This window comes from Panicum virgatum, chromosome 4K (assembly GCF_016808335.1).
Source record: "Panicum virgatum strain AP13 chromosome 4K, P.virgatum_v5, whole genome shotgun sequence".
Lineage (NCBI taxonomy): Eukaryota > Viridiplantae > Streptophyta > Magnoliopsida > Poales > Poaceae > Panicum > Panicum virgatum.
The window spans coordinates 16,622,047-16,646,601 of NC_053139.1; the positions used below are offsets into that span (position 1 = coordinate 16,622,047).

At 40.5% G+C, this 24,555-nt stretch overlaps 1 protein-coding gene across 2 annotated transcripts; it reads right to left on the reverse strand.

Annotated features, from left to right (window-relative positions):
- Positions 1 to 1,615: 1,615 nt before the first annotated feature.
- LOC120703319 (proteasome activator subunit 4-like) lies at positions 1,616 to 23,102 on the reverse strand. 2 transcript variants are annotated; one of them, XM_039987336.1, is made up of 35 exons: positions 22,747 to 23,102; positions 19,136 to 19,238; positions 18,934 to 19,046; positions 18,737 to 18,859; positions 17,305 to 17,406; positions 17,045 to 17,210; positions 14,320 to 14,436; positions 13,904 to 13,971; positions 13,719 to 13,820; positions 13,420 to 13,630; positions 13,026 to 13,253; positions 12,812 to 12,939; positions 12,596 to 12,713; positions 12,286 to 12,501; positions 12,052 to 12,201; positions 11,864 to 11,940; positions 11,547 to 11,761; positions 11,110 to 11,326; positions 10,951 to 11,030; positions 10,763 to 10,880; positions 10,515 to 10,685; positions 9,959 to 10,127; positions 9,505 to 9,548; positions 8,958 to 9,000; positions 8,704 to 8,849; positions 6,598 to 6,692; positions 5,553 to 6,451; positions 4,356 to 4,637; positions 4,171 to 4,266; positions 3,392 to 3,570; positions 2,829 to 2,910; positions 2,462 to 2,583; positions 2,243 to 2,335; positions 1,906 to 2,059; positions 1,616 to 1,814 (listed from the first exon to the last, which is right to left on the reverse strand). In XM_039987336.1, exons 1-35 carry the CDS (start codon positions 22,905 to 22,907, stop codon positions 1,773 to 1,775), a joined length of 5,430 nt encoding a protein of 1,809 aa, XP_039843270.1. In that variant the 5' UTR covers positions 22,908 to 23,102; the 3' UTR covers positions 1,616 to 1,772. The 2 variants fall into 2 exon arrangements, with proteins under 2 accessions (XP_039843270.1, XP_039843271.1); XM_039987337.1 differs by having other exon boundaries at positions 11,110 to 11,323; positions 22,747 to 22,907.
- Positions 23,103 to 24,555: the final 1,453 nt, after the last annotated feature.

Sequence of the window (24,555 nt, forward strand, 5' to 3'; positions counted from 1 at the left end):
TTGTAATATTAATGTATTATAAAGTTACTTTTTTGTAACTTTCACAGAGTACAAAGTTACTTTCTTAACATTGGGTTGTAAAAATGGCAACTTTTCTTTTTTTGGAAACCTGGTGGAATTACACTTTCCATTTTAGAAAAGTTTGAGGGCTCGCCCAAAGGAGAGGCCTCTCCATTAATATTTTCCATAATAATAAAGCTACTCTTATGTACTCCATGCATCATATCATGCAGCGACAGTACAGTACTATACATGCACCGTTAGCAAGTTAGGGCTCCTTTGGATTGAAGGAAAAACAAAGGAAATATACAGGATTGAGAATCCTATGAATCCATCTACTATTCATCCCTTTGAATTGTAGGATTGCATCATAGGAAAACCAAAGGAAACTTTCCTACACAGGTGATTCTATAGGGGGAAAATAGGAAAATAAACATCCACCTTGACCTCTTTCTTTCTTTCCTATGTTTTTCTTACGACCATTCCAAACAATCATCTCTACAAAATTCCCATGTTTACCAATCCCCTGTTTTACATATATATGAATTCCTATCCTATTCCTGTGTTCCAAAGGAGCCCTAAGCCTTAGTCCCTCTATCCCAAAATGAGTATAACTATGGGTTGCATACCATGTAGTAGTTCATGTTTGACTAAATTTGTAGTGAATGGTATTAACATTATGGATCCAAATCAATTTATCATGAAAATATATTTCATAGTTAATCTAATGGTATTTATTTAATATCTTACATAGTGATGCTTTTTTTTATCTATAATTGGTCAAACTTAAGATACTAAAATATAGCATTGTGCTAGAATTGCAGTTTTTTTTTTGAATGAGGACTTCTTTTTTTACCAAAGTCAGGGTGTGTTTGGTTGTGCTTTTTTTGGGCTGTGGCTTCAAGCCAAAGCCAAAAAGCCAACCAAACTGGGGTGTTGTGGCCAAGGTGCTTTCAAAAATGCAACATCACGAGTTGTAGAGTGGGTTGCGGAACTATTGAAGTGCAAATTTCTCTTTTTTTTCTTTAATTTCTTCTTAGCACAAACTTTTGTTCAACCTTAAACTTTGCATGATTGTAGATGCTTATATGCTCTATCCATTCATATTTTTGGTTAAATTTATGATGCAAAAATTTATATGTAAATAAAGTTGATAACACGATAACACCATAAGGACCGGTAACACCAGAGATGAATCACCATTTGCTCTGGTTATAAGATAACAGTAGGCCTTCTATCGTCTTGCTGATCCGCGTGAGCTTCATTGAGGTCATGTAAAGCCTCTCCATCTCCCACAACTGCTGTGGGCTGTGGCAGGTTGAGTCTATGTCCTTGTGCTGTCTGTCTTCCGCTATTGTTGTGGATTACAGAGCTGATGAAAAGGGCAAAAGACTCATTCCGAGCTTTTGGACCTCTGTAATTTTGAAGGGGGCTGAAAGTTTTGGCGCAATGTGCAAGTTCATTTATTTTTTGGCTTAGCTGTAAAATTTGGGCTGAAGTTAAAACATTTGTGAATATAATTTTTATATGGGCCGGGCTACGCAGCACAGAAAATTGTTTCGAGTATTCTGAAACCTTTTATGGTATAACATGCAATTCACTGTGCGCAAGCATATATCGTCCCAATTGTACAAAGCAAAAGCCTTAATAATGGAGAAAAGCAAATATGATACAAGGTTATACCAAATTAGCAACACTGGCACCTCAACTGTTACAAATTTATATACATCGCACGGTATTAGAGAATATCCTATAACCTTCAGAATTTTAATCTAGGCAAAGTATGATGAGGATGAGGATGTATCACGAAGAACCTGCATGAGCAAAGTGAGCGAAACTGTGAGAATGTGTGTAATCTCTAGAGCAGTAACAAATGGGTGGTCAAGGGGAAGATTTCAAGCTTGCCTCCAGTTCGTCTTCCGTGAACGCATCCTTCTGGATGCTCCATGTGTCAGCATGAGTACGCTTAAACTCCGCAACAGCTTTTGTTACGGTTGATCTTATGGGGGAAGGCTCGCTGATGAAGCGAGCGAGTAGCGTGACATGAGCAGGAAGCCAGCTGCAAAGGCCACAAAACCACATGTCCAGTCAAGAGAAAGGTAGTTGGAACACAGAATTATGGGATAGATATATAATTAAAATCGACAGAATCATCTACACATACAAGACAAGGTACATCTGCCTCCTTCGTGTAAGCATCTGACATATACCATACATAGAAAGTAAATAGCACAAAGAGTACCTAGGCATGTCATATGGGACAGAAAGGACCGAAGCTGTCAAAGCAAGCACAGTACCATGGATGGTAGCAATAGAGTGGCCCAATTTTGAAGTTCTGTAACCAATAATGTTAGTATTAGTTGACTGCATACTCAACAAATCAACGCAAAGGAAAGAGAGAAGGTGCAATTGGTCCATGACAATTGACAATGTCACAACCCACAACCAGCAGAAATTTTACCTTCTCCGCGCAACAATAATACGCTGGGCTTTTGCAAATGACCTATCACGGAAATCCTTTGATAGATCTTCATCTATACCCTTCATCAAGCTTGCAAGAACACCAGCAGCATGTTCCCTAACCTGAATGTATAATAACAAAATTCATACCACTGACAGAAGCAGCCTCCCACATAGGATCTTTAGCTGAAAAGTACTTTCATGTGTACACCAACCGTACATGTTTTCTTAGGGCAAAGGTCACAATGTAAGTAGCGTTGTTTATTATATATTTATCTTGAGTGAACCGGGACTACACATTTTCTCAAGTAAGAGGGTATAGGAAAATATAAATATTCATAGCATGGAGGTGAAACCAACAGACTTGCCTCAACTTGGTTGTCCACAAGCAACTTCTCTATTGTTTGCCAGATTAGTGATTTCTCTGAACCAGAAAGGATGAATGTGTGCCTGTGACAAAGGTAGCATAATGCATGCATTTTTTGTTAGCTCTATGATACCGTGAAAAAAAATTAAAGGCATGCAATACCATAGTGATGTTATCACATAATAAGTATGTAGAAATATGCTAAATCAAGTACAAGGTATTTTTCTGTTGGTCTTGCATCTCTTCATCTAGCTCTATCGCTATTCTCTTATGGTTTGTAAACTCCAACAAGTTTTTCATTACAGAGGTAACAGAAATGGTTGGAAAAATGTTTCTATTAGTCTTAATGAGAATACATGTATCAGTAACATCTCAAAAGTCATGGCACTCACTACAATGGAAATGAAAAAAAAATGTGCTATTAGCAAGGACCAAAATATTGGCATTCACAATGTACTACTAAGCTAATCCTATTATACTAAGTATACGCAAGGAAAGAAATATTCATGGTGGAGCGAAAACACTGTCATAAAAATGGGTATAGTGGCAACAAAGTAATCAGACCTGTATGTAAAGGTCCTGAGGTATGATAACAGCGCAGATCTGGTGCGCCAGTTAGGATCATTAACTGAAGAAAGAATAGACGAAATAGCAGTTTCAAGAAATGGCCGATGTAGAATCCTCCACTTGAGCAACTCAAAAGCTGATTTAGCGAGCAATGAAAGGTCCTTATTTGATGTTTCCTGTGAATAGAAAATATGTAGTACATACAAATAACAATTGATTGCAATAAAATTCACAAATTTCTGCCGCCAAGATCCAGAGTTTCTGAGCATGTCTTTGGAATAAAACCCTTAAGGCCTTAACAACTTCTAAAGTTCAACAGACTAAATCAACTTCAGTTAGCTATCAGACCAAGGTGATCAAACAGCCTGAAGAGAAATTTCACTTTTAAGTTTCCCTTAAAACATTAACAAAGAAAGAGAAAATTTCCTGACCATCAACATTTTTATTTCATCACAAGAGACAATATATTGAATATCTATACCTATTTCTAAAGCGAGTAAGGTTTCCACCTAAATTTTTGGTTTGGTCTCCTAAATTTTTGGTTCGGTCCGCCTTGTGGGTGGGTCTTAGTCTATCCCTTATGCGAGTCGGATTAGCCCTTAGCCCATGACTCGTTCATGTGAATCCCTACAAATTAACGGGCAACTATATATACGTATCCGACACGTATACCAACTTTGCCCGTAGCAATGCACAGACAGAATTATCTAGTAACATTACAAAACAAGAAAGCGAGGAATAAAACCCTTACACCACTATAAGATACCAAAATTTACCTGTAGTGAGAGAACAGGGTACACGAGCCCAATAATAATATCTAGTAGAACAGAAGATCTCCCAGACCTCAAAGATGCGATCATGAAATGAAAAATCTGCAAAGAAAAAAACATAAAGATGTAAGACAGAAATGAAACAAGTGGATATGGAACCTTAAACTTGGAGAAAGGTAAAAAATAAGCACCGTTTCCATCCTTTTAGCATCAGACGACTCTCTATGATCCATGCTATTTTCAGTAGCCGAATCTGATGTTGACTCCAGTTGCTTAGATTGAATACTGTTTTGTATACTTACAGCTAATTCATTAGCTCCATCTGTCAAACATTTAGACCAATATTCATTTCCTGTCTGTTCGATCATGCTTACGTCCCCACAAAGCTCTTCTTGTGAACCAGGGCCAAATGATCCACCAAGTCTCATATTTGAGCATGTAACACACATGGCAACACCAATTGCTTCTCTTACCTGAACCAAAAATTAATTGAAAACATAAAACGGTTGAGAAAAAAAATATTGTTGCAAAGACAGTAAATATTTCCTTGCAGATATGTGTCCCTTTAACAATGGTAACTTACAAAAAGCTTACTTAATATAGAAATGGCACTTGACTAAACTAAATATGTGTTAATATTTTTCTTTATTCTTTATTCCATTGCTTTTCAATCCATAAAAGTGTTTTAATTCTTCCTTCTCTTAATTTTCAGAAAAGCGGAAGGGAAATATTGGACAAATAGTTGCTGTAACAAGCAAAAAGGTTTCCAATGTTTCTTTTTATTATTTTCCTGATGAAGCTGAGTTTTGTCATTGTTCCTCCTCTTTAATACATGAAGAAAAAGGGAAACCATTGGAAGACTAGCTGATGAACTTATCAAATAATCGAAATAATTTACTATTTGACATGTATAGGAGTGCCTACATCGTATTAAGGGCACATGTAATGAGCATTGCCAGTGACCCATCAGAAAATAGCATATATAAAAGTACTCCCTCTGGTCAAGCAAACGTGACGTTTCAAACAAGAAAAACAAGTACAAAACAAGCTGGTATTGCTGTCTGAAACGTCAAGTAAACTTGACTGGAGGTAGTATAAGCCAGATCCAGGTTATAGGTACTAAGCAATGATGGCATAAACTCGATCCAGCTTACAGGAACTACAGATCCAACCTACCTACCTGAACAACAACAGACCAGACACAGTCGAGCATCAAAACCTAGTGGCAGACCAAGATATGATGGCATACTTTATAATTGTTAAAGAAAAAAATTAGAAGCTTCTATAAAATGCTCTTCAGCTGTGAAAGCATTATATTCTCAAAATACGAGGGAAATAAAAGGAATGTCAACTCATAGACACCCCCACACTGGAGCCATTTGGTTTACCTGTGCAGATGAATGGTTCATGTTGTCAAGTAGTTCATCAACAATTTTAACATGGTATTGCTTCTCTGCTGGAGTCATTTTTGGTGCAGATATTTCTATTAGAGAAACAGATAGAAACGCATATCTCTTGGCAAGTACGCTAGTTGCCATGGATTGAGGAACAGGACTACATAAGCACTCTAATACTTTTTGTCTGAGAACAGGAGCACGAGTTCCGGATCTTTCTTTTCCTGTAACAGCATATCGAATGCAAGCTGCCCATTCAGGATTTGATTCCACAGATGGTACTAACATAATCTTCTGCAGTTGAACCATCAGCCAGTTATTCTGAGACTCCAAATTCCCAGTGATATCAGAGTGGAGCATCCCTGCCATGGCTTCAGCAGCTACACATTGCCTTGCTCTCTCTTTAGAACTTAGAAAATCTTCCAGTGCTGTCTGAAGAGAAGATATTACTGGCACGCCACATTGTTGTATAAGCCTTTTGAATATCCTAGCAAAGCTGGAATAGAACATGTGACCACCCACTAAAGAAATCCAACTAGGAGTACGTGGCCACGAGGCAGAGAAATCAAAATAGAAGTCAGTGATTGCTTTGTCAGATCCGCTTTGAAAAGATGAAGCACCATAACTCGCTTTTGAGGAACCATCGTTATCAGAAAAAATATGGACATGAGATAAACAGTTCAGTGTCTCATTCATGAATCCTTCCTCTTGAATAATCTGATTCAAAATTTCTCCTGTTGATGAAATATTGCAATATTCGGGGTGATCTAGTGATTGATGTGAATCTTGTGGATATGCCTTATGAGGCGATCCTTGCAATAATGTGTTCAGCGCAGATATTGCAAGCATTCTCGAGTGGGGCAGTTGACTCTTCAAATTCTTTAAGAAATGACCTAAAATAAAACATTTATTTTGAACAATGATGGTCAATTAAAATATTTTCAAAGTTGGCCTTTTCAAACATGATGATAAAGGCATGATGGCCGAAATGTGTTTCATAATAACAAGAAGCTAGAAAGAGGAGACATGCTGTCCATACCAGCAGTCTCTGCCAGCATTTGTGAATATACGCCAGATTCACTTTTGGATGCCAAAATTAGCAGCAGAAGTACTCTGTTGGCCATCAAATTGTACCTGAAATTAAACAGATGCAAGTTTTAAGTATGTATCTATGTTAATGACTACAAGATAGTAAAATTTGATTCAAGTAGATATGGATCTATGGTTGATATTACATTATTAAAGGAACAACTAATAGTTTTTTCTTGTTACAATGATGCTCAGCTCTCCTGCGTATTCGAGAAAAAAATTATGAAAATGCAATTTGTGCACTACTATGACTGAACAATCAGCACAAAAGGTTGTTCTGTACATCCTGCATGTTTTTGGTTGTGGTGCAAATTCAATTGTAGTATTATTTTGCAGTGGACATATGTAACATGCAGACAAGGCCAGACAGCATGGCTTCAAGGTGGCTTATTGAAAACAAAGTGTGCCCCACTGAATGAGAAATATGCATCAATTCAAATGAAAGAATTTGGTTGACAAAAGACCATCCAAATTGCTTGGTTAACAAAGATACAATTCTGTCCCATTTTTTACTAAGGCAAATGCAACTAATATGAGAGAAGATGGATTTTCCTTAAAAAAATATGAGGAAATGGATTACTAAGAAATATGAGGTAAAAAAATGTATCACTACACAGTGGTTGAATCCAGGGAACAGTTGCCAGAACATTGAGATAGAATATAAGAATTGAAAAATGACAATTTGGTTGCAAACGGGTGCCTAGCCGGATTGGTTAGGTGGCCTCAGTAGCACTCCTCTTGTCCTGGGTCCTACTCCCGATGGGAGCGAATTTCAGGCTGACGTTAAAAAAAATCTCCCTTGCCTGCCTACATGCCAAAGCACATGAAAATAGGCCCCGAGTCACCCTGGCCCGCTCACACGGGTTACGGTATGGGTTACGGCGCCCCTGTATAAGGGTGGGTAGGGGTTCGGAGGTTCTCTCGACCTGTGTGAGAGGTCTTCTTACATTAATGCTCGGGAGGCGGCTTGCCCCTCGCAGGTCGAGTTTTTTTTTTACAATTTGGTTGGTGAATGTCACTAGAGAACATTTTTATATGCAGAAATATTCAGTTATATATGTCAACAAAATGTAGCAAAATACGCACGGCCCTGATTAAACTGTCCGGCAAAGTGTTCAAATCACGGCAGCAGAGGCAAATCACCGCCCCCGACATCGTGGAAGTCCATTGAACCTTATCATCCAGAGGAAAGAACATTTGTAACAAGGTCTCATGACCCGACAAAACACACTAAAACCCATGCCACCGGGCCCCAGCCAAGGCCCTCGACCTTTGTTCTTGGGGGGGGGGGCTTCAACAACCCACGGCGCCAAAGGTGTCAAGGAAACGAAAAGCTACTGAACTTCCAGTTCTTTAAGATATGATACGAAGAAAGCTTATGTTGTACTCTTAATTATTTTCTGTTAAGGGTAATGAAAAAACTGTATACCTTGGGCCGCCAGAAAAATAGAAAAACAAAAACCTCAGTCACTAGTCATTAACAATTAAGAAAATGGCAAGCGCTTACAAATACCCGTGCTATGCTGTCATATCATGTGGGTAAACAAATAAAAGTAGACACAGCATTCATTTGTGACCAGGGTTTCTGGCATCCTTATTAGCAAAAATATGATTATCCAACATATTGCAATGTTTCAAAAAATTCCATAAAGATCATGTAAGTATTACAAGCAAGTATATGTGAACATGCCAAAATTCAATTTCAAATGCCCATGACATGAGCTTTTTCATTTGTTATCTTCAATCTATTATTAAATAGCATGACCTGAGATGGATTAAATTCATGACAAATTCGAAAGGAGAACTAGTTTCATGGCATCTAAAGGAATTGGGGTATGGTGACTTAATCAATGAAAAGACTCCATAGTGAAAAGAGAGCTCAGCACATAAATTGGTGTATGTTGAAAGGTAGAAAACAGTAAAAAAGTGAGACAGAATAACTAGTTTAGCGTATACAATTGGGATGACAAAAATCTTAAAATTTGAAGGTAACAAAAAAAGTGACATATGTCACTACAATTGTGTTAAAATATGTGAGAATATAACAATTGCTCACCTCCAATGCAGGCTGTTGCTCTCAAAGCCCAAAGCATTGATTTGACGAACTAAACTGAGAAATCCCGACTTGTCGACATGACTTTCAGAGTTTTTAAAGAAACTCCTTGATATTCCAGAGAAACGTATATTATACATTACAAAGAGCTGTAAACATCATATACAGAAATCTTCAGTGGCACATTTACCTAACAATTTTATTTAGTTTATCTCTCATTTTTTGACAGAGATTGAGATTTTTTTATTGAACAGTACCTCGGTAATAGCTTTCTGACACTTCAACGATTCATGGTGAGAGCTACAGAAGGATTGGAGTTAGTAACATATTCATCAGCTCTCCTGTTTCAACAAAAACAAATTGCACACTTTTCCATTCCCCAATTATCAAATGCTGATTATTTTTGTTAGTTCAAGTGTGATGTACTGTTAGTCCAGTGATAAAGCCCCCCCTCTCCCCCACTCTAACACCTGGGTTTTAGGGTCGGAGTGGCTAGAGGGGGTGGTCTAAGTTGGTACCAGAGCCAGGTCCCGGGTTCGAAACCCACCGGCCACGCATTTCTTCCGCTGCGCGATTTCCCCTGTGGGGTTCGCTGAGACCAGCAGCCAGCAGCCACAGGCGCGGCGCGGCTCGCTCGCCGTAGGGAGAATGTTGGTCCAGTGATAAAGCCCCCCCCCCCTCTCCCCCACTCTAACACCTGGGTTTTAGGGTCGGAGTGGCTAGAGGGGGTGGTCTAAGTCGTACAACAAAAACATACTCATAGGGCAAAATGTAGAAATGATGTAGGAGAAATTTAGAGTCTACCTTTCCAGAATGCCCATGATAAATGACGAGAGAGAAACGAAATCCTATATGAAATAATTATGTTAATACTATACACATTATGAAATCAACATACTTCCTCCGTCCCAAAATAAGTGTTCATTTAGCATCATATTTTGACCCACAAATCTTTTAGATTGTAGTGAAGTTCATCTAATTAAAGCAATGTCACATACCAAGAAAAAAAATTGTATTGAGAAGGGCATCAAGCCAATCAAATGCTTAAGTAGATGCTACTTTTCTGGTTCCAATGCATTTGCATTTATTCAAGATCTAGGGAACCAAACAAACAACGCGGTTTTCAATCACAACTGCTATAGTTAATTAGGGGTAACATTTCTCACTACTACTAATGTGTCTGAAATTTTCTAAACGAACACTTATTTTGGGACGGAGAGAGTAGGTCTAAAAAATGTAAGTAGCCAAATACACATACAGTGGTCAAGTGTCTTAAAACAGTCTGTGATGACAGGATGCTGCAAGAACCAAGCACCACATGCTCAGGAGCTTTCGGGTCGCGCAAATTTCCAGCAAGTGTGAGAACACAGTTAGAAATTAGAGAAGGCCAGCGCTTCAACAATTTTGTTAAAGATCTTCCAGCATACCTGAATAAGAATGTACAGAAACAGAAACAAGATGGCATTACCGGAAGATAATAACTAGAAGAAAGACAGACAATTGTGTGCTGCTCATATCCCATATGATGTTTCAGACAAAATATAAAGGAATGAAGGTATACCAATCTTCTCGTCAAAGAAAAGGTATGCTGATAAAAAAATTAGATAGTTTGTAAAACTTGTGTGTTGCACCTGTTCATGGCAACACTCAACTGAAATATGTGCCACCTCCCATCACTTTTATATGACATTAGAACCAAAAAATAATGGCTACATGCAGGACTGGAGAGAGTACTAAAGCTAAGACATTTCTAACATATAACTAAGGCCAGAGAGAGAGGGAGCGAGGGAGGTAGAGAGCGAGAGAGAACTTACGAGCGAACAATTTCATAGTTGTGCAGTGAGAGATCTAAGAGATCATTCATCAAATCAGTCATGAGGCCAGATGGAGATACTTCTGCATTTGTTCTGTATCTGTGATATGATGATTGTGAACATCTCCATGTACTATGCAAGTTTGCTTTGTCGACAAGTGCCCATCTAGGTCTAATGGAAACAAAATTGAGAACTTCAATCACAATGCACATAGAAGAATCAGAATCCACAAATTCAGACAGGCATACCTCTTTTTTCCTTGAGCATGAAATGGAACAATGAAGTTGCATGGAGGCTCAATTATAGAAGCAGACTCTACTTTCCAAGCTTGTAAATGGCGTGACCATTCTAGATATTCCAAGCTGCCTACAACAGTAAACCATCACATAAACAGGGAAAAATACTCAGCTTGAGTCTTTGAGCCTAGTGAACATACCATAGTTTACCAAAGCATCAATAACGCGCACAACAAGTGCGAGGAGAATACTGTCATCAGTTCTTTCCTTTAATAAGTACCTGTTGATAGAAATGCAATTGTGAGACTAAATATTAAATATTATCAAATTATACTTGATTAATTAAAAACAAACTTCACCTGCAAGCTATGTGCACAAATTCTGCAGCCTTTTCACGCATTTCTGAGCTGCCAACAGTGCTGCCAGTACATCCTGCTATGAAGAATATGGGCTCCACTTCCTTCGACCGCCCGTCTTTATATGATGGGCGCATTTCTGGCAAGCAAGACATGACACCATGCAATGCAGAGAAGATGCGTAATAGAGTTACTTTTAGGTGCTCCTTCTCATCTCCTGCTAAAAGAAAAAAAAAACTTATAAGTAGGCTCCTGAGAAAACAATAACCAAATACTAAAAAGAGGATAACATAGCTATGTTGACTGCATAGTTTTTTCTTCTATTTTTTCTTTTGGGGAGGTGGGGCGTTGCTTAAGGTTGACATGAGATATTGATTTTCTCCGAATGAGTAATCAAACAGCAAGAAAACTGAATGTCAATGGCCAGAAACCATAAATACCTGTCTCAGAATGAAGTTTTGTCTGACAAATAGTCAAAAGATCATCTAAAGCTGACTGGAAATGAAATTGTAGTAACTCGTTTGCAAAAGAAAGTTCATCTTGACTGGGATCATGCCACTTTGGAGGGAAATTAAGCATTTCAACCTCCCTATCCTGATGAGCTTTTGAACAGCCCCATGGTTCAATAATATTACCAGGCTGACAAGTGAATGGCCTACAAAAAATTTAAAAATATCAGGATAATATATTGGTTATTGGGTAAACAATTTATAGATCAAATGAAGAAACCATCAGGTGAAACAAGACGTAAACATACTTGTACTGATCTATTGGATAATAGGAAACCAAATTTCCTAGCAGAGAACGAAGGAGATAATCCCCAGCTCCATTGACCTAGTCATTCAAAAGGAAAGCAAATTCTTCATCTAGAAATAGTATAAAATATTACAGGAGTCGGGAATACTATATGTTCAAATGTATGAAAAGATAGAAGAAAAGTATAACCTTCCATGAAGGGGCCTGGAACGCAGACGTTATTATATGGTTTAATTCTTCCTTATAATTGAGTAACACGGGACCAGCATAACTGATGGCTATGGCCAAAACCCTCAGATAGTAGTCTAATGCTGTTTCCAGGGCAGGAGAAAGTGCAGCCTGCATATCATCAAATAAAAGTGGTGCGTAACACATGGAATAGCTCGAGTAATACTGACATAGACATTATATATTAGAACAGACCTTTTTAGACGTTTTATCAGGAAATGCTCTTCCAACATAACCTGTTGTTGGGGTGCCCTCAAAGGAGGACATGATAATCATTAAGATTGGTTTAAAAAGATGGAATGAAGCCTCCTCAGGATATGAATGAACGCAGGCACAACAAAGAAGCCCAACTTCTGAAGTAGCACCAGGGAGGATATTTGCCTTAACAAACTTGGCAATTCTCTTCAGGGACTGTCAATTGCAAATGAAGGAAACACGTGCATGATTGGAAATTCATATTTACTGGACAAGGAAGTGTAGCAACATTTAAATAAGGATATGATACCTGATCAAATAAGGGTTTTGATAACTTCCCAAGAAGAATTTCAAGCATGCAGAAGTAATATGAGCTGTCCTCAGCAAGAAAGGTCCCTGACATGAAAGAGGTTTGGTAACCCTCATTACTGCAATATCCGAATGAGATAATGTCAGTACAATGCTGTATTGCTGACAAGTATTTCAACAGTAAAACAACTTTCATATGCAAACCTTTACAGCTTACATTGGACTACTTGATTCCAAATTTTGAAGCACAGAAAACAGCCGGGAAAAGAACTCATCTAGCCAGTTTGATAAAGTGGTAGATTGGAGAAATGCAGGCGCATCATCATTAGCACCAACTGTAGCTAGCTAGATACACCATAGGATGGTTAGTATAACAGTACTCTTTACCACAAATCAGCATTGCAAAAGAAAAGGTAAAAGACAAGACTTACATTTGAAAATATGGAACCAATTAACTGCATTGTAGCTATAGTTTTGGGTGGATCGTTGGCATCCATGCCAAGTAATGCATTTGAAAGGGAAGTGGCAATAAGATCACTGAATGAATCGACAACACTACTATCATCAGACTGGGATGAACATAAAGAACACAGAAGAAGAGCACGTCCAGAAAATGCAACAGATGTGACAGCATTCTTCAATTGATGGGTTGCTGTAGTCTGTTAGAAAACAATTTAAATAATTAGCAAGTAATTTAAGTATGCTCTTGAGCATGAGCACATCAATTGAAAACTAAACAGATTGTAGGGCTCTCACAAGCCAACTACATGAAAGATATATAAAAAAACAAAATGAAGGGCAATGCATATTTATTGTTAAACTTACTGTTTCTAAAGCTAGTTGGAAGTTTGTTGTAACAAACGGAAGCACAAGGGTTGGCTCAACATAAGACAGGATGGAAGTTGCAATGGAAACTGTTTCAGCAAGAGAATTATCTTTGCTGTACTGACCACGATCCAGTAATTTCAATATAACTTTGATAAAAATAACTCTTTCTTCCTTTCCAAGACGATCATGTTCCTCAACCGTCGCATCACTAGTGTACATATTGAAACACATGGAGTGCAGTCAATGAGATGAAGATGTTTTTAAGCTACTCATGCAAGTAAAAATTGATCACTTACAATTGTTCAAGTTGAAGGCGTTTTTCAAAGTAAACAACAAGATGCCGCAGGAACCGCTCCAGTGAGTAGGTCCATCGACCCCCATTTGATGGATGATAGAACCTAAAAATAGTGAGTAATCGAGTTAAAACAAAATGAATAGCCACTGCGTCAAGCTCAAAAAGACCGAAGGTCAGAAGGCATACTGTTCCAAAAAATTAATGAGCTTCTCAAAATGCTCGAATGCTAAACTTTTAGGCTTCAAAAGGTATACCTGCAAAATGTAGAAACAAAAATGGGTGATTTCTTTCTTGCTATAGTTGAACCATGCAAGGTGTAACAATTATGAAGTAACATAAATATATCATCTCCTCGGTTCATTTGCCAAGCTGTTGTGTATGGATATACAGGACAGCAACAATTTTATCAGTGGTTATTAGAAAACTTTAACAGGCTACTGACTGAATCAAGCATCCTTATTAAACTGGAGCTGTTACTGATCAGTATATATTCTGCCTATACCAAGGCATCAGAGATTCAGAGGCAAAAATACATAAGTACTTCCATGAGCCAATCGGATCAAAATAAATAAGAGCTGCCTTAAAGGATGTCAATAACTTACAATGGACTTTGCAATTGCCTTGGCAAGTGATCTTGTCTTACTGGAAAATAAAAATCGCGTGTTCCCAGGAACCTCCACTGGAAAGGGGTATGACCCGTTCCCACTTGATATAGGCACCTAGACATGCAGAAAGAAATATACAGATGATTTGGTAACAAAAAAAATCTAATCCGCCAACCTTTTGCACAACTCAAAGTATTTACCAATTAACAAATAATTGTGTTTTAAATACATCAGTTGAATATCATAACATACATTTTTCTAGTGTATCAACTATGTTCATTTACTGAGAAATACACAAGCAAATACCTTTTATGATAAGTTTAACATAGTGCAAAAACAGTGGACAAATATTGAGGAAATTTTGATAGCTCCAACAAAGCATTGTATAAACCTGGATGTTTCAGACAACACATTATAGTGCTCGTATTGGGGACATGGTTGGGTAGACACTACACGGGGACCAATTTTAGCTCTCATCCGCAAATGCAACGGGGATTAATGTTAGCTCTCATTCGCAAATGCACTTGAGAAAATTCCCTATATAACACTGGATAAAAATCTGATTCCCTATATAGCATTGGAAATTTTTGCTCACTTATTTGACACCAAAACGTATCTTCTATTCCTTTTTCAACACTTCTGCTAGATCCGTCAGCAAGTTCTGTTAAAGTTCAGTCTCATGCATGTCACAGATTTGGTGTGTGACCAAATTAGCCCAGAGAACTTCTGCTCAGCCCGACTCATCCCAAGTTCCCGACACATACATGTGGCTGGCAGCGGTGCAGGCATGAGGATGGTGCAGAGCGCAGCCCGCTCAGCACCTGACGCCAGTTCTTGTGACGCATGTCCATGGCTCCACGCCCAAGCTCGTCTGCCTCGTCGTGAGGAGCTGGAGGAATGGGAGTCACACCTAGCGGCCATGGCCCACCTCGTCGAGCACCTACACAACCAGCAGGTCCAGAGCGAGAACCGCATCCTCTCAAGTCATGCCGGGGTGGTAAAGGGCCTTAAAATTTGACTTAGATTATCTAAAAGGACCGGGTTCTAATCTTATACAATTTTGAGCTAAAAATATATAAGGGCCAACTTGGATTGTGAAGAGACCACTAGGGCCATGGCCCATTACCACCCCTAGTCTCATGGCCACTTGCCCATGCGCGCGGAGGTGGAGGATGAGTGGATGACAGCTCATCGCCTCATCAGGGTCCCCAAGATCTGCTAGCTGCCGTCACTCTGTCCCACGTGGCGCTCGTCCATGAGGTCGGCATGCTCCTCGTGCCACACATGCAGCGCTCACTTGTGTGGTCGCAGCCGCTGACTCCACATTGGTCTCCGGCGCACGACTATTGGATGGCGGCATCTGCGTGCTGGAGGCCCAGTTGCAAGTACACAGCATCTGCGTACTGGAGGCCGATTTGCAAGTCCATGTATCTTTAGACAGTCAATATTATTTGGAAAGAAGTGCAAAACATATGAAAACTGAAGAATGGTCATTGGGATACACAAAGGAATTATTCTATGAGATCCATGAAGGAATTATTCTATGAGGTTGGACATCATGTCAAAAGCCCTTCAAAAGTCATCTGGAACGATCCACTCTAAAGAATTTTAATAGGAACTCTGGAGGTTCATTTTGTTTTAAAGGGCTACATAGTTAATTTTTCCACATGATTTAATACCGTCAAAATTTCACCATTTTTCCTATGTTCAAAAGGAAATTAATAGTTTGAAAACTTTTAGCAAAAGAAATGGACTACAAAGAGCTATCCTATAAGAAAGAAAAGGAATGCTCCACCTTTCCTTATATGGCCTCCTACATTAATCTTTCTATCCAATTAATGCATGTGAACTCACTAGCATCTTTATCTCAACTGGTTGGGGAGATAGGTGAGGAAATCAGGCTTTGGATTCAGGCAGGACAGCAGAGGCTTGGTGAACAGCATTGCTGAAGTTCCCACATCAGGAGTAGTGTATGACGCCTATCACTTAGATTGCATCATGTTTCGTTCATTTATTTGGTCTTTTCTAGTTTCTTTAGCACAAGCATGTAAATTGTTCATGTAATAGCAAGCGCCTCACAGCAGCTCGTGTTGTATTAGTTCCTAATGAAAAAGATAAGCAAATCTCCTGATGATTCTCGAAAAAAAAATGCATGTGAACTCATACCCATATATTACGGTTCACTTGCCTACCTTCATATACTTTTTCCTACTATTTCTCTCTGAACGTAGTTTGTAAATTTCTAGCTGCTATGTTTCGAGAAAGCTACAAAATAGACTTTAAAGGTACTACTTGTTTTCAGATAATTCCAAAAATCATGGTATTGACATGCATTGTTCTGATGTTATCTTGGGTCTTTGAAATTAAAATAATTACTCTTCTACTTTTGATGTTTAATTTAAGATAGAAACTATTTATTGCAAATATGGCCAATCATACTATTACATATGCGTGGCTGCTAGAGAAACACTCTGCTACTGCATTTCCACTACTGCTATGTAAACTCTACCACTGCACATGAGAGAAAATTCTGATGGAAACTAAGAAAATCTCAAGAAATTTCAAACTAATACCTGCTTCATTTCTACAAGAATAAAATAAATTCCTATCCTTAAGAAAGTTGACCAATGGAAAAAAAGTTGTGGCAAGATATTTAAGATTTTATTCAAATATTGTCCACTCTGCCAGTCCGCTCAAGAATAAACTGAAAGAAGCAACATACCGCAAACATGTTCAAGTATCTTGTGAATAGCAACGGCAAATAATCATCCCAGTTCACTGATCTAAAATTTTTTATACAGCGTGCTATGATGGAAGCCCATTGAATATCCCAGAAGTTACAATTTGTGACAGAATCCCATATGTCAAGACATTGTGCAATCCAATCACTGCAACAGAGCAAAATTAGTTGAAATATAAAGTACAATGATGCTCAACTACAGAAAGAGGGAAGGGAGCTTATCCACCAAATATGTGATTTACATCGTAAAGTGATCCTGATTCCTTGAGTTCGCAGGAAGAAACAGCCTGAGAAATCCAACACCTTCAAATGCTGAGTTATGCCATGGATTATCCAGCAAGGGCCTGTAGTTCCAGTACAGTATATGGTAAGGTACTTCAATGTTTGCAGCCCTTTGAGACATGATGAAATAGACACTGAATACATGCAATTAGCACATAAGAAATGGACATCCAATCTATGATTTTATTTTTACATAAGCACTACATTCATTGCAAAACTTAAAACACCTAATTCCAATGCTTTTTTTTTTTGAAAGCTGCACATAATTCCAATGTTGTTCCATGTATCTTGTCCATCTTCCTTCTTTGATGTTAAAATTGTAGCACCAACTAACAATATGCAACATTTTAGTTCTCTTCGCCTACTTGCATTCCCAAATGGCCAAATTGCTCCTCATTGCACTGCTCAGGTACCCTTACAATGAAGGAATCAGATATTTGCTCCCAGTACCACAATGTGAGGTGAGGATTTTTTTTTTTCACATGCTTGGACCTTGGTGTTTGTGTGCCCAGCGTACATGTGAAAACAACATGAGCTACGTCGTCAATCATCAGTTCCATGTCAGCTACGATTATTAGCTGATGGATTAAATGGTTAGCTTACCTAATTAAACGAACACAAGTGCCATACTTGGCAAGTTTAAAGACCCGCAAGAATTCAGATAAAAATGCAGAATTACATTCTTTGTAGAGAGTTCTTGTGCAGCTCGCACCAAAAGGAACATAATACTCTTTGATGCAGGGTAAAATATAACAAACTATTCCTAGCGCACACTCTTTCTAGTTCTACTGTTCTAGGATATCTGATTAGTGCTGCAAGGGTTTGACACCAATGGTAAATATCTACGAGAGCTTTTTAAAGACAATTGGTACAGGCTTTTTATATATTGCACTACAGGTGATTAAATACCTTTGTTATTGCAAACCCACAATAAAAGTAAAATGAATACTCTGTTCCAAAATGTAGGTTTTAGTTTTTCCTAAGTCAAAACTTTCCTAATTTTGACAAGTTCATAGAAAAATCAAGGTGACAGGGAAGAAATTCCTCAGTTTGAAGCCTGTACTAATCTAAAATACCAAATAAATGCACTACCAAGACAAACTTCATAGTGGATTTAATGTAACAAATTTGATGTTGTAGACACTGGTGCATTTTTGTATAAGCTTGGTCAAAGTTACAGATGTTGGTGCATTTTGGAATGGAGGGACAATATGTCACGCACATGCTTAGTCAATTAATCTGTGATTCTGTCTAGCCAAACACTGCACTGGCTTCTAGAGCATGGATAACACGGATCATTAAAAAAATAAAACCAGCAAAGCAGTTTTAAAATATGACTGTGCTGGAATGAAGTAAAGGTTCGTGCTGAATTTGTCATAGAAGTTGCCAAACCTGAACTCTGACCAAATCTCAGCGGCCACACCTTCAGGAAAGAAATTCCTAGATGCACACACCAAGGAGGTGACAGTTTCAAAGTGTTGCTTTCTTACTTTCCAGCCCTCAGGCCCCATGTTTCTGAAACAGACATGACATTCAGTCAGATAAATCATTCTTTCATTGTTGGAGAATGTGTACTGGTCAAACTTTACCTCTTGAAATGAGTCTTTATCAATGTATCATACAGCGGCCTCCATTGCACATCAAGTAAAAGCCTCTTCCTGTGCTTTCTTAAAAGCCTGATGAGCAAACCTCCCCACTTAATCTGATTATCATCCATTTAACAAGAAAAGAATGTGTCAAAAAAGAGCAAACAGATCTGAACTATCCATATATAGATCATTAATTACTTACCTGGACAACAAACTTGTTCTGAGATGCATGAAATATCTCCAACCCAAGCTTTACAAGATCCTGTACATCCTCAGGAGAAATATCACTCTTCGCTTTAATAAAACTATACCATTGGAAAAACAAACACCAACATTAATACATCCGCAAACACTGTAAACCACATCAGATACAAACTCCATGGTAATTAGAGCTTAGAGCGTGTTTTGATTCCGTGGTGTTGACGTGTTGGATGCCCTGGAGGGAAAAGGAATAATAGAACTTTCGACCGTAGCATAAAAACACTAATTTTTTTCTCGAACGCGCAGGAGAGCTGCGCATCAATATATTAAGAAGATAAAAAGGAGGGAAAGAGCCTCCCGAAAAACAAAAAATGTTACAGGGATAGAGGGTCTGTAACACACCCTAAAAGAAAATAAACTCTCTCAACACACTAACTACTATAAGACCAGACCACACACCACCTGCCCAGGGCATCTAGGAGGTAGGAGGTAGGGCAAGGAGATAAGAAACTCCTCGAGCCCCAGCTACAGACCACTGCTGAACATCTTCTCTAAAAGTTGTCATGACCCGGGATAAACTAGGGGTTCCCCCATCAAACACACAGTAGTTACGGTGCTTCCACACTAACCAAGATCCTAGGATGATGATGGAATCAACTCCCTCTTTAACCTGACCAGAAAACCTGCTGCTTGCTTTTGCCCACCAATCAAAAAAACAGTGTTCATCCAACCGTGGCGCAACAGCTTGCAGCCCAAACTGCTGCAGGATGCAGAACCAAAATTGCCGGGTGAAAACACAAGAGACCAACAAATGATCAATTGATTCTCCAACCTGATCACAGAGTGGGCATTTCGGTGGGTGGTTAAGGCCCCTTTTAGCAAGTCTATCTGCTGTCCAACATCGATTATGGGCCACAGTCCACATGAAGAACTTGCATTTCCCTGGAGCCCAACTCTTCCAAATTCTTTCCCATGAACCAAACTGAGTGGCTCCAATGAATAAGGCCTCATAGGCTGATTTGGTGGAGTATACCCCAGTAGTTGAGAATCTCCAAATATGTGTGTCGTCCACCCCAGCCTGTAGTTCAATATTGGAAAGAAGGTCCCACAGGTGGAGATATTCAATCAGAACCTGCATATTCAAAGCTCCTTTAATATCTGAAATCCATCTTCTACCAGAGATAGCATCATAGACTGTTCTCCTTCTTGCTCTTACTGCAATTGCACTGAACAAATGTGGCAGGGTCTGTTTTAAGCTTTGGCCCAACAACCATCTATCCAACTAGAAATGAGTATTTTTTCCATTTCCAATTATTGTTTCAACAGCCATTGCAAAGAAGGCTTGAAGCTGGGGCTGGGCTTGGATGGGGAAGAAGGCCCATGCCTTTTCAGGCTCTGTTTTCTGCAGCCAAAGCCACCTGAGTTTCAGGGCTAACCCTAATTTTTGGAGATCAGAGATGCCAAGCCCTCCCAAACAGATTGGTCTTGTGACCTTTGGCCAAGCAAGCAGACAGTGCCCTCCTCTAGCATCTTTTCTGCCCTTCCACAAAAAACCTCTCCTTATCTTGTCGATTGCCTTTAAAACACAAGATGGTAGCTCGAGTGCCAAGAGAATGTAGATGAGCATTGAAGTGAGCACATACTGCACCAAGATCATTCTACCAGCTTTGGTGAGCAAATCAGCCTTCCAACTTGGGAGTCTGTCTGCTATTTTCTCCACAATGGGTTGTGCTTGTGCTTTAGTGATCTTGTGAGGAGAGAGAGGAACTCCCAGATACTTACACGGGAATTCAGAGATCTGACATGGCAGGGATTCTTGTAAGAATGATTTGTCATCTTCAGTACAATGTATGGGGAGAACACTACTTTTTTGGAGATTAGTTGTGAGCCCCGAAGCATTACCAAAGAGCTGTAGGATATCTAGAGTAATTGCAATATCACTGGCCGAAGGCCTCAAGAAAAGCACAACATCATCTGCATATAAGGAGATCCTATGTTGCAATGCCCTTCTAGCAAGTGGTTGTAAGAGGGTTCTTTTGTTAACAAAGAGGGTTCTTTTGTTAGCACCCAAAGAGGGTTTGCACAAGACACACAGTAGATCAAAAAGAAATTAACCAATCAACTATCACAAATTAAAGAGAATTAAAAATACTACTCAAAGCATTGATCAAAAATGCTACAGTACAAGAATTTGGTCAATAAATTGCCACTTTTTTTTAGCACCGTCAATAAATTGCCACTGAAAAGGTAGCAAATCACAATGTACTACATTCAATGTTAGGCTAGGCGCTAGGCGGTGACCCACCGCCTAGAGCCTAGGCGAGCCTAGGCGTTTCTAGGCGGTTTTCTAGGCGGTGTTGCATATCAGTTATATCTCTAAAAGAAAAGAAAAACTAGAGACAAATGGGCCTAAAGTTGGATAGAAGGCTCATCAAACCAGCCCAATCCAAATCTCAATCCCACCTAAACCTAGCTCCACCTTATCCATTCGATGCTCCCCACCTCTATGCTCCTCCACCCGCCGCCTCCTCTGCTTCTCCTCCACCCGCCGCCTCCTCTGCTGCTCAGACCGCTGCCCGCCCGCACGCCCCTGCCTCCTCCACTGCCCAGGCCGCCACCACCCACACGCTCACCTCTGCCTCCTCTGTTGTACAGGCCGCTGCCCGCACCCGCCCATGCTTCCTCCTCCACAGTCGTCACTCTCGCCGGCGCGGATTCGATGCTCCAGCCTCTTCCGCCGCCGTTGCCCGCCCTAGCCTCTCCCATGGCCCATCCCTGCCTCTTTCTCCGCCGTCGCCACGAGCCGACGTCCCCGCCGCTAAGCAACTGACATCCGAGCCTCCGCCGCCGTCCCAGCCCACCTGCAATGCCTAGGGTACCGCCTACCCCCTAGGCGAGGCGGAACCCCTCCGCCCAGCGATTAGGCGCGCCTAGGTGGCCGCGGAACACCGCCTTGTCGAACATTGACTACATTGATCTATTTTCCATTTTCTTAAACCAAAGTTCCTTATTTCTGCTTTTCTTAATGTCAAATGCCCAAATATTCATATTGTCCTTAACCTTGCTAGGCCAGTTAGAAGTTCCTGGGGATGTGATTGACCTAAGAAGCCGGTGTTATCGATACCCCCAGTTCGGTCAAAAATACACCTCGCAGACAACTAACCATCAAGAGCAGTTCTCTGAAATCACTCGCTCGCTGTCGTAATCCTCAATGTGCAGCGTGGTTCAGGAAAGCACTTGCAGAATACATAAATTTAACAGAAAAACGGGCATAGGTCTATATGAGGAATGAACTACCAAATCTACAAAACAGAGCATCAGAGAGTTGAGATAGCGATTGCCTCAACCCGAAATTCCCTCTACCCAAACGCGATAGCACCAAGCAGAAATAAGCACCCAGACCCAGCCCACGCATTGGCAATACTACCAGCCGAATTCCGCGCTCCCTTTCCGCTACTTGACAAACCGGATGGCCAAGTCAACAGCACTCCAGGCAGCACCAGTCGGAGCAGGTCGTATCCGCACACCGAAAGCCTAAAACGAGACCTCAGAAGCAATCGAGCAGCAGCGCGGGAAGAGGGGTGGGGGGTGAGAGTTGGAGTAGGCAATTACAGGTCGAACACGGAGATCCACTTGAGCGTGGCGTAGGCGGAGTCGGGGTCGCCGGGCCGCCACGCGTTGGCGGCCGCCCGCACCGCGCCCGCGAACGCCGCCGCCTCCCCGCGCGCCGCGGCGGCCACCGGCGGCGGCAGCCACGCGTTGTAGAGGTGCATCCTCGAATCCTCCCCTCGGACCCCCTCCTCTCCAACTCGCGAGTCTAAGCGGAGATGGATGGGCAAGTCAGTGGTAGGTTTGGGGAGTTTAGTTGGGGAGGCTGGGTCGGCGGGCGCGGGGCATTAATAGGTGGGCGCTTTCTTTCTTCGCCTCCAAGAAGAGGGGCGTCCAGCCGTGGAGATGACGACGACGACTGGGAGGGAGGGAGACTTGGGGCGGCCCGTGCTCCACTCCGGTGGTGTTATCGGCGGCGGGGGGGGGGGGGGGGGGCGGAGGGGGGTGGGCTCGGTGCACGGTGGACTGGGACGGCTGAAGCTGACGAGACGGTTAGGCTCGGGCCTCGAGCCGTACGGATCACGGGGATCTCTGCTGCTTTGTTTGATGCGACGGCGATGCACGCACCACGCACGCGCCCAATCAGATTCAGGTCATGGGCATCGCAGCCCGTGGAGATGCTGATGCCCAGAAATCACGTCAAAATTGTCAAAATCCTTACAAGTTTGAACCACCTAACTTGCGATGAATATTTTTAAACCAGCAGTTTTATTGAGGTTCTAATTGAGATATGTTTGATGATGCAGATGAAAGAAAATAAGGAAAAAACGTAGTGGTCGCTTCGCAAAACAACTTCCTCGTATGCTAGAATTAAAGACCATAGACCGCTTAGTTACCATATTGCATGAGTTGATGTTATAATACTACTCACAATATTTTTTTATTAGACAAATTAAGGGGATATGGTACTACTACAAGAAAACAAGAATGACAAACATTGCATGGTTATCTGTTCAATCGTCTCAAAATGGCATGTCATGGCATGAGATCGTCTATTAGACGACACCAATGTACTTGCCCTTCAACTTTGAACTTTTTAGTACATAAGCATTTTTCTTTTCCATTTCCATTTTGCTAAATTTATTTCACTCATGTTCCATGGAAATTTTCAAAATTTTATTAAATTATTCAAATTTTGTGCAAATTTTCCTTTATGAACAAATATTGTTACGGAACTGTTGGCGGTCCTTAGCCTAACAAAATAAATCCGCAAGCGTATGGATACTGATGTAGCTTTCACCTTGGAGTATTCCAGGATATCGAATCTACGAGGAACGAGAAGTGTACTAGTAATGACTCTTGTTTATCCAAGGGATATGATGGGAGTGAAGAGATCCAGATAATATAGATAGAGGTAGTCTAACGTCATCTTATTTACTACTCCTATCAAGAATACTTGACTTTATTCTCTAGTTGCTTCGGCGGCTGAAAGAGGAAGGAATTCAGAAAGGGGTGAGAGGGGAGTCCAACAGCAACCTGCAACTACTGCTATGAAAACACCAGAACGTGGTGGACTACGAAGAACGAACAAGACTATCACCACTTGTCGCCTACCACTGCGGTTCTGCGGGGTGGAACACAATCCAAGATAACTATCCAGATTAGGCACCGCGTCTACGCTATTAAGTTACTGACTTCCACCTCGCGCTATGAATAGAAGAAACCCCAAATGATAGAACTTGCTACCCTGGTAGACAAGGAATCACACAGCTAGAGAGATCAAGTATTCTAGTACTAATAAGGCAAAATAGCCATTTTGGTCCTTCAACTTTGCTCCAAGAGTCTCAACTCTTGTTCTGGTATTGAACATAT

Bases quoted from the DNA above. Each gene is read 5' to 3' on its own strand.
- LOC120703319 (XM_039987336.1), bottom strand. From the start codon at position 22,907: ATGCACCTCTACAACGCGTGGCTGCCGCCGCCGGTGGCCGCCGCGGCG. The intron at 11,762-11,863 runs GTATGTTTACGT...AATTTTTTGTAG, and splicing joins TATCCAATAGATCAGTACAA to GCCATTCACTTGTCAGCCTG. The intron at 4,638-5,552 runs GTAAACCAAATG...TTTTTGGTTCAG, and splicing joins TGAACCATTCATCTGCACAG to GTAAGAGAAGCAATTGGTGT.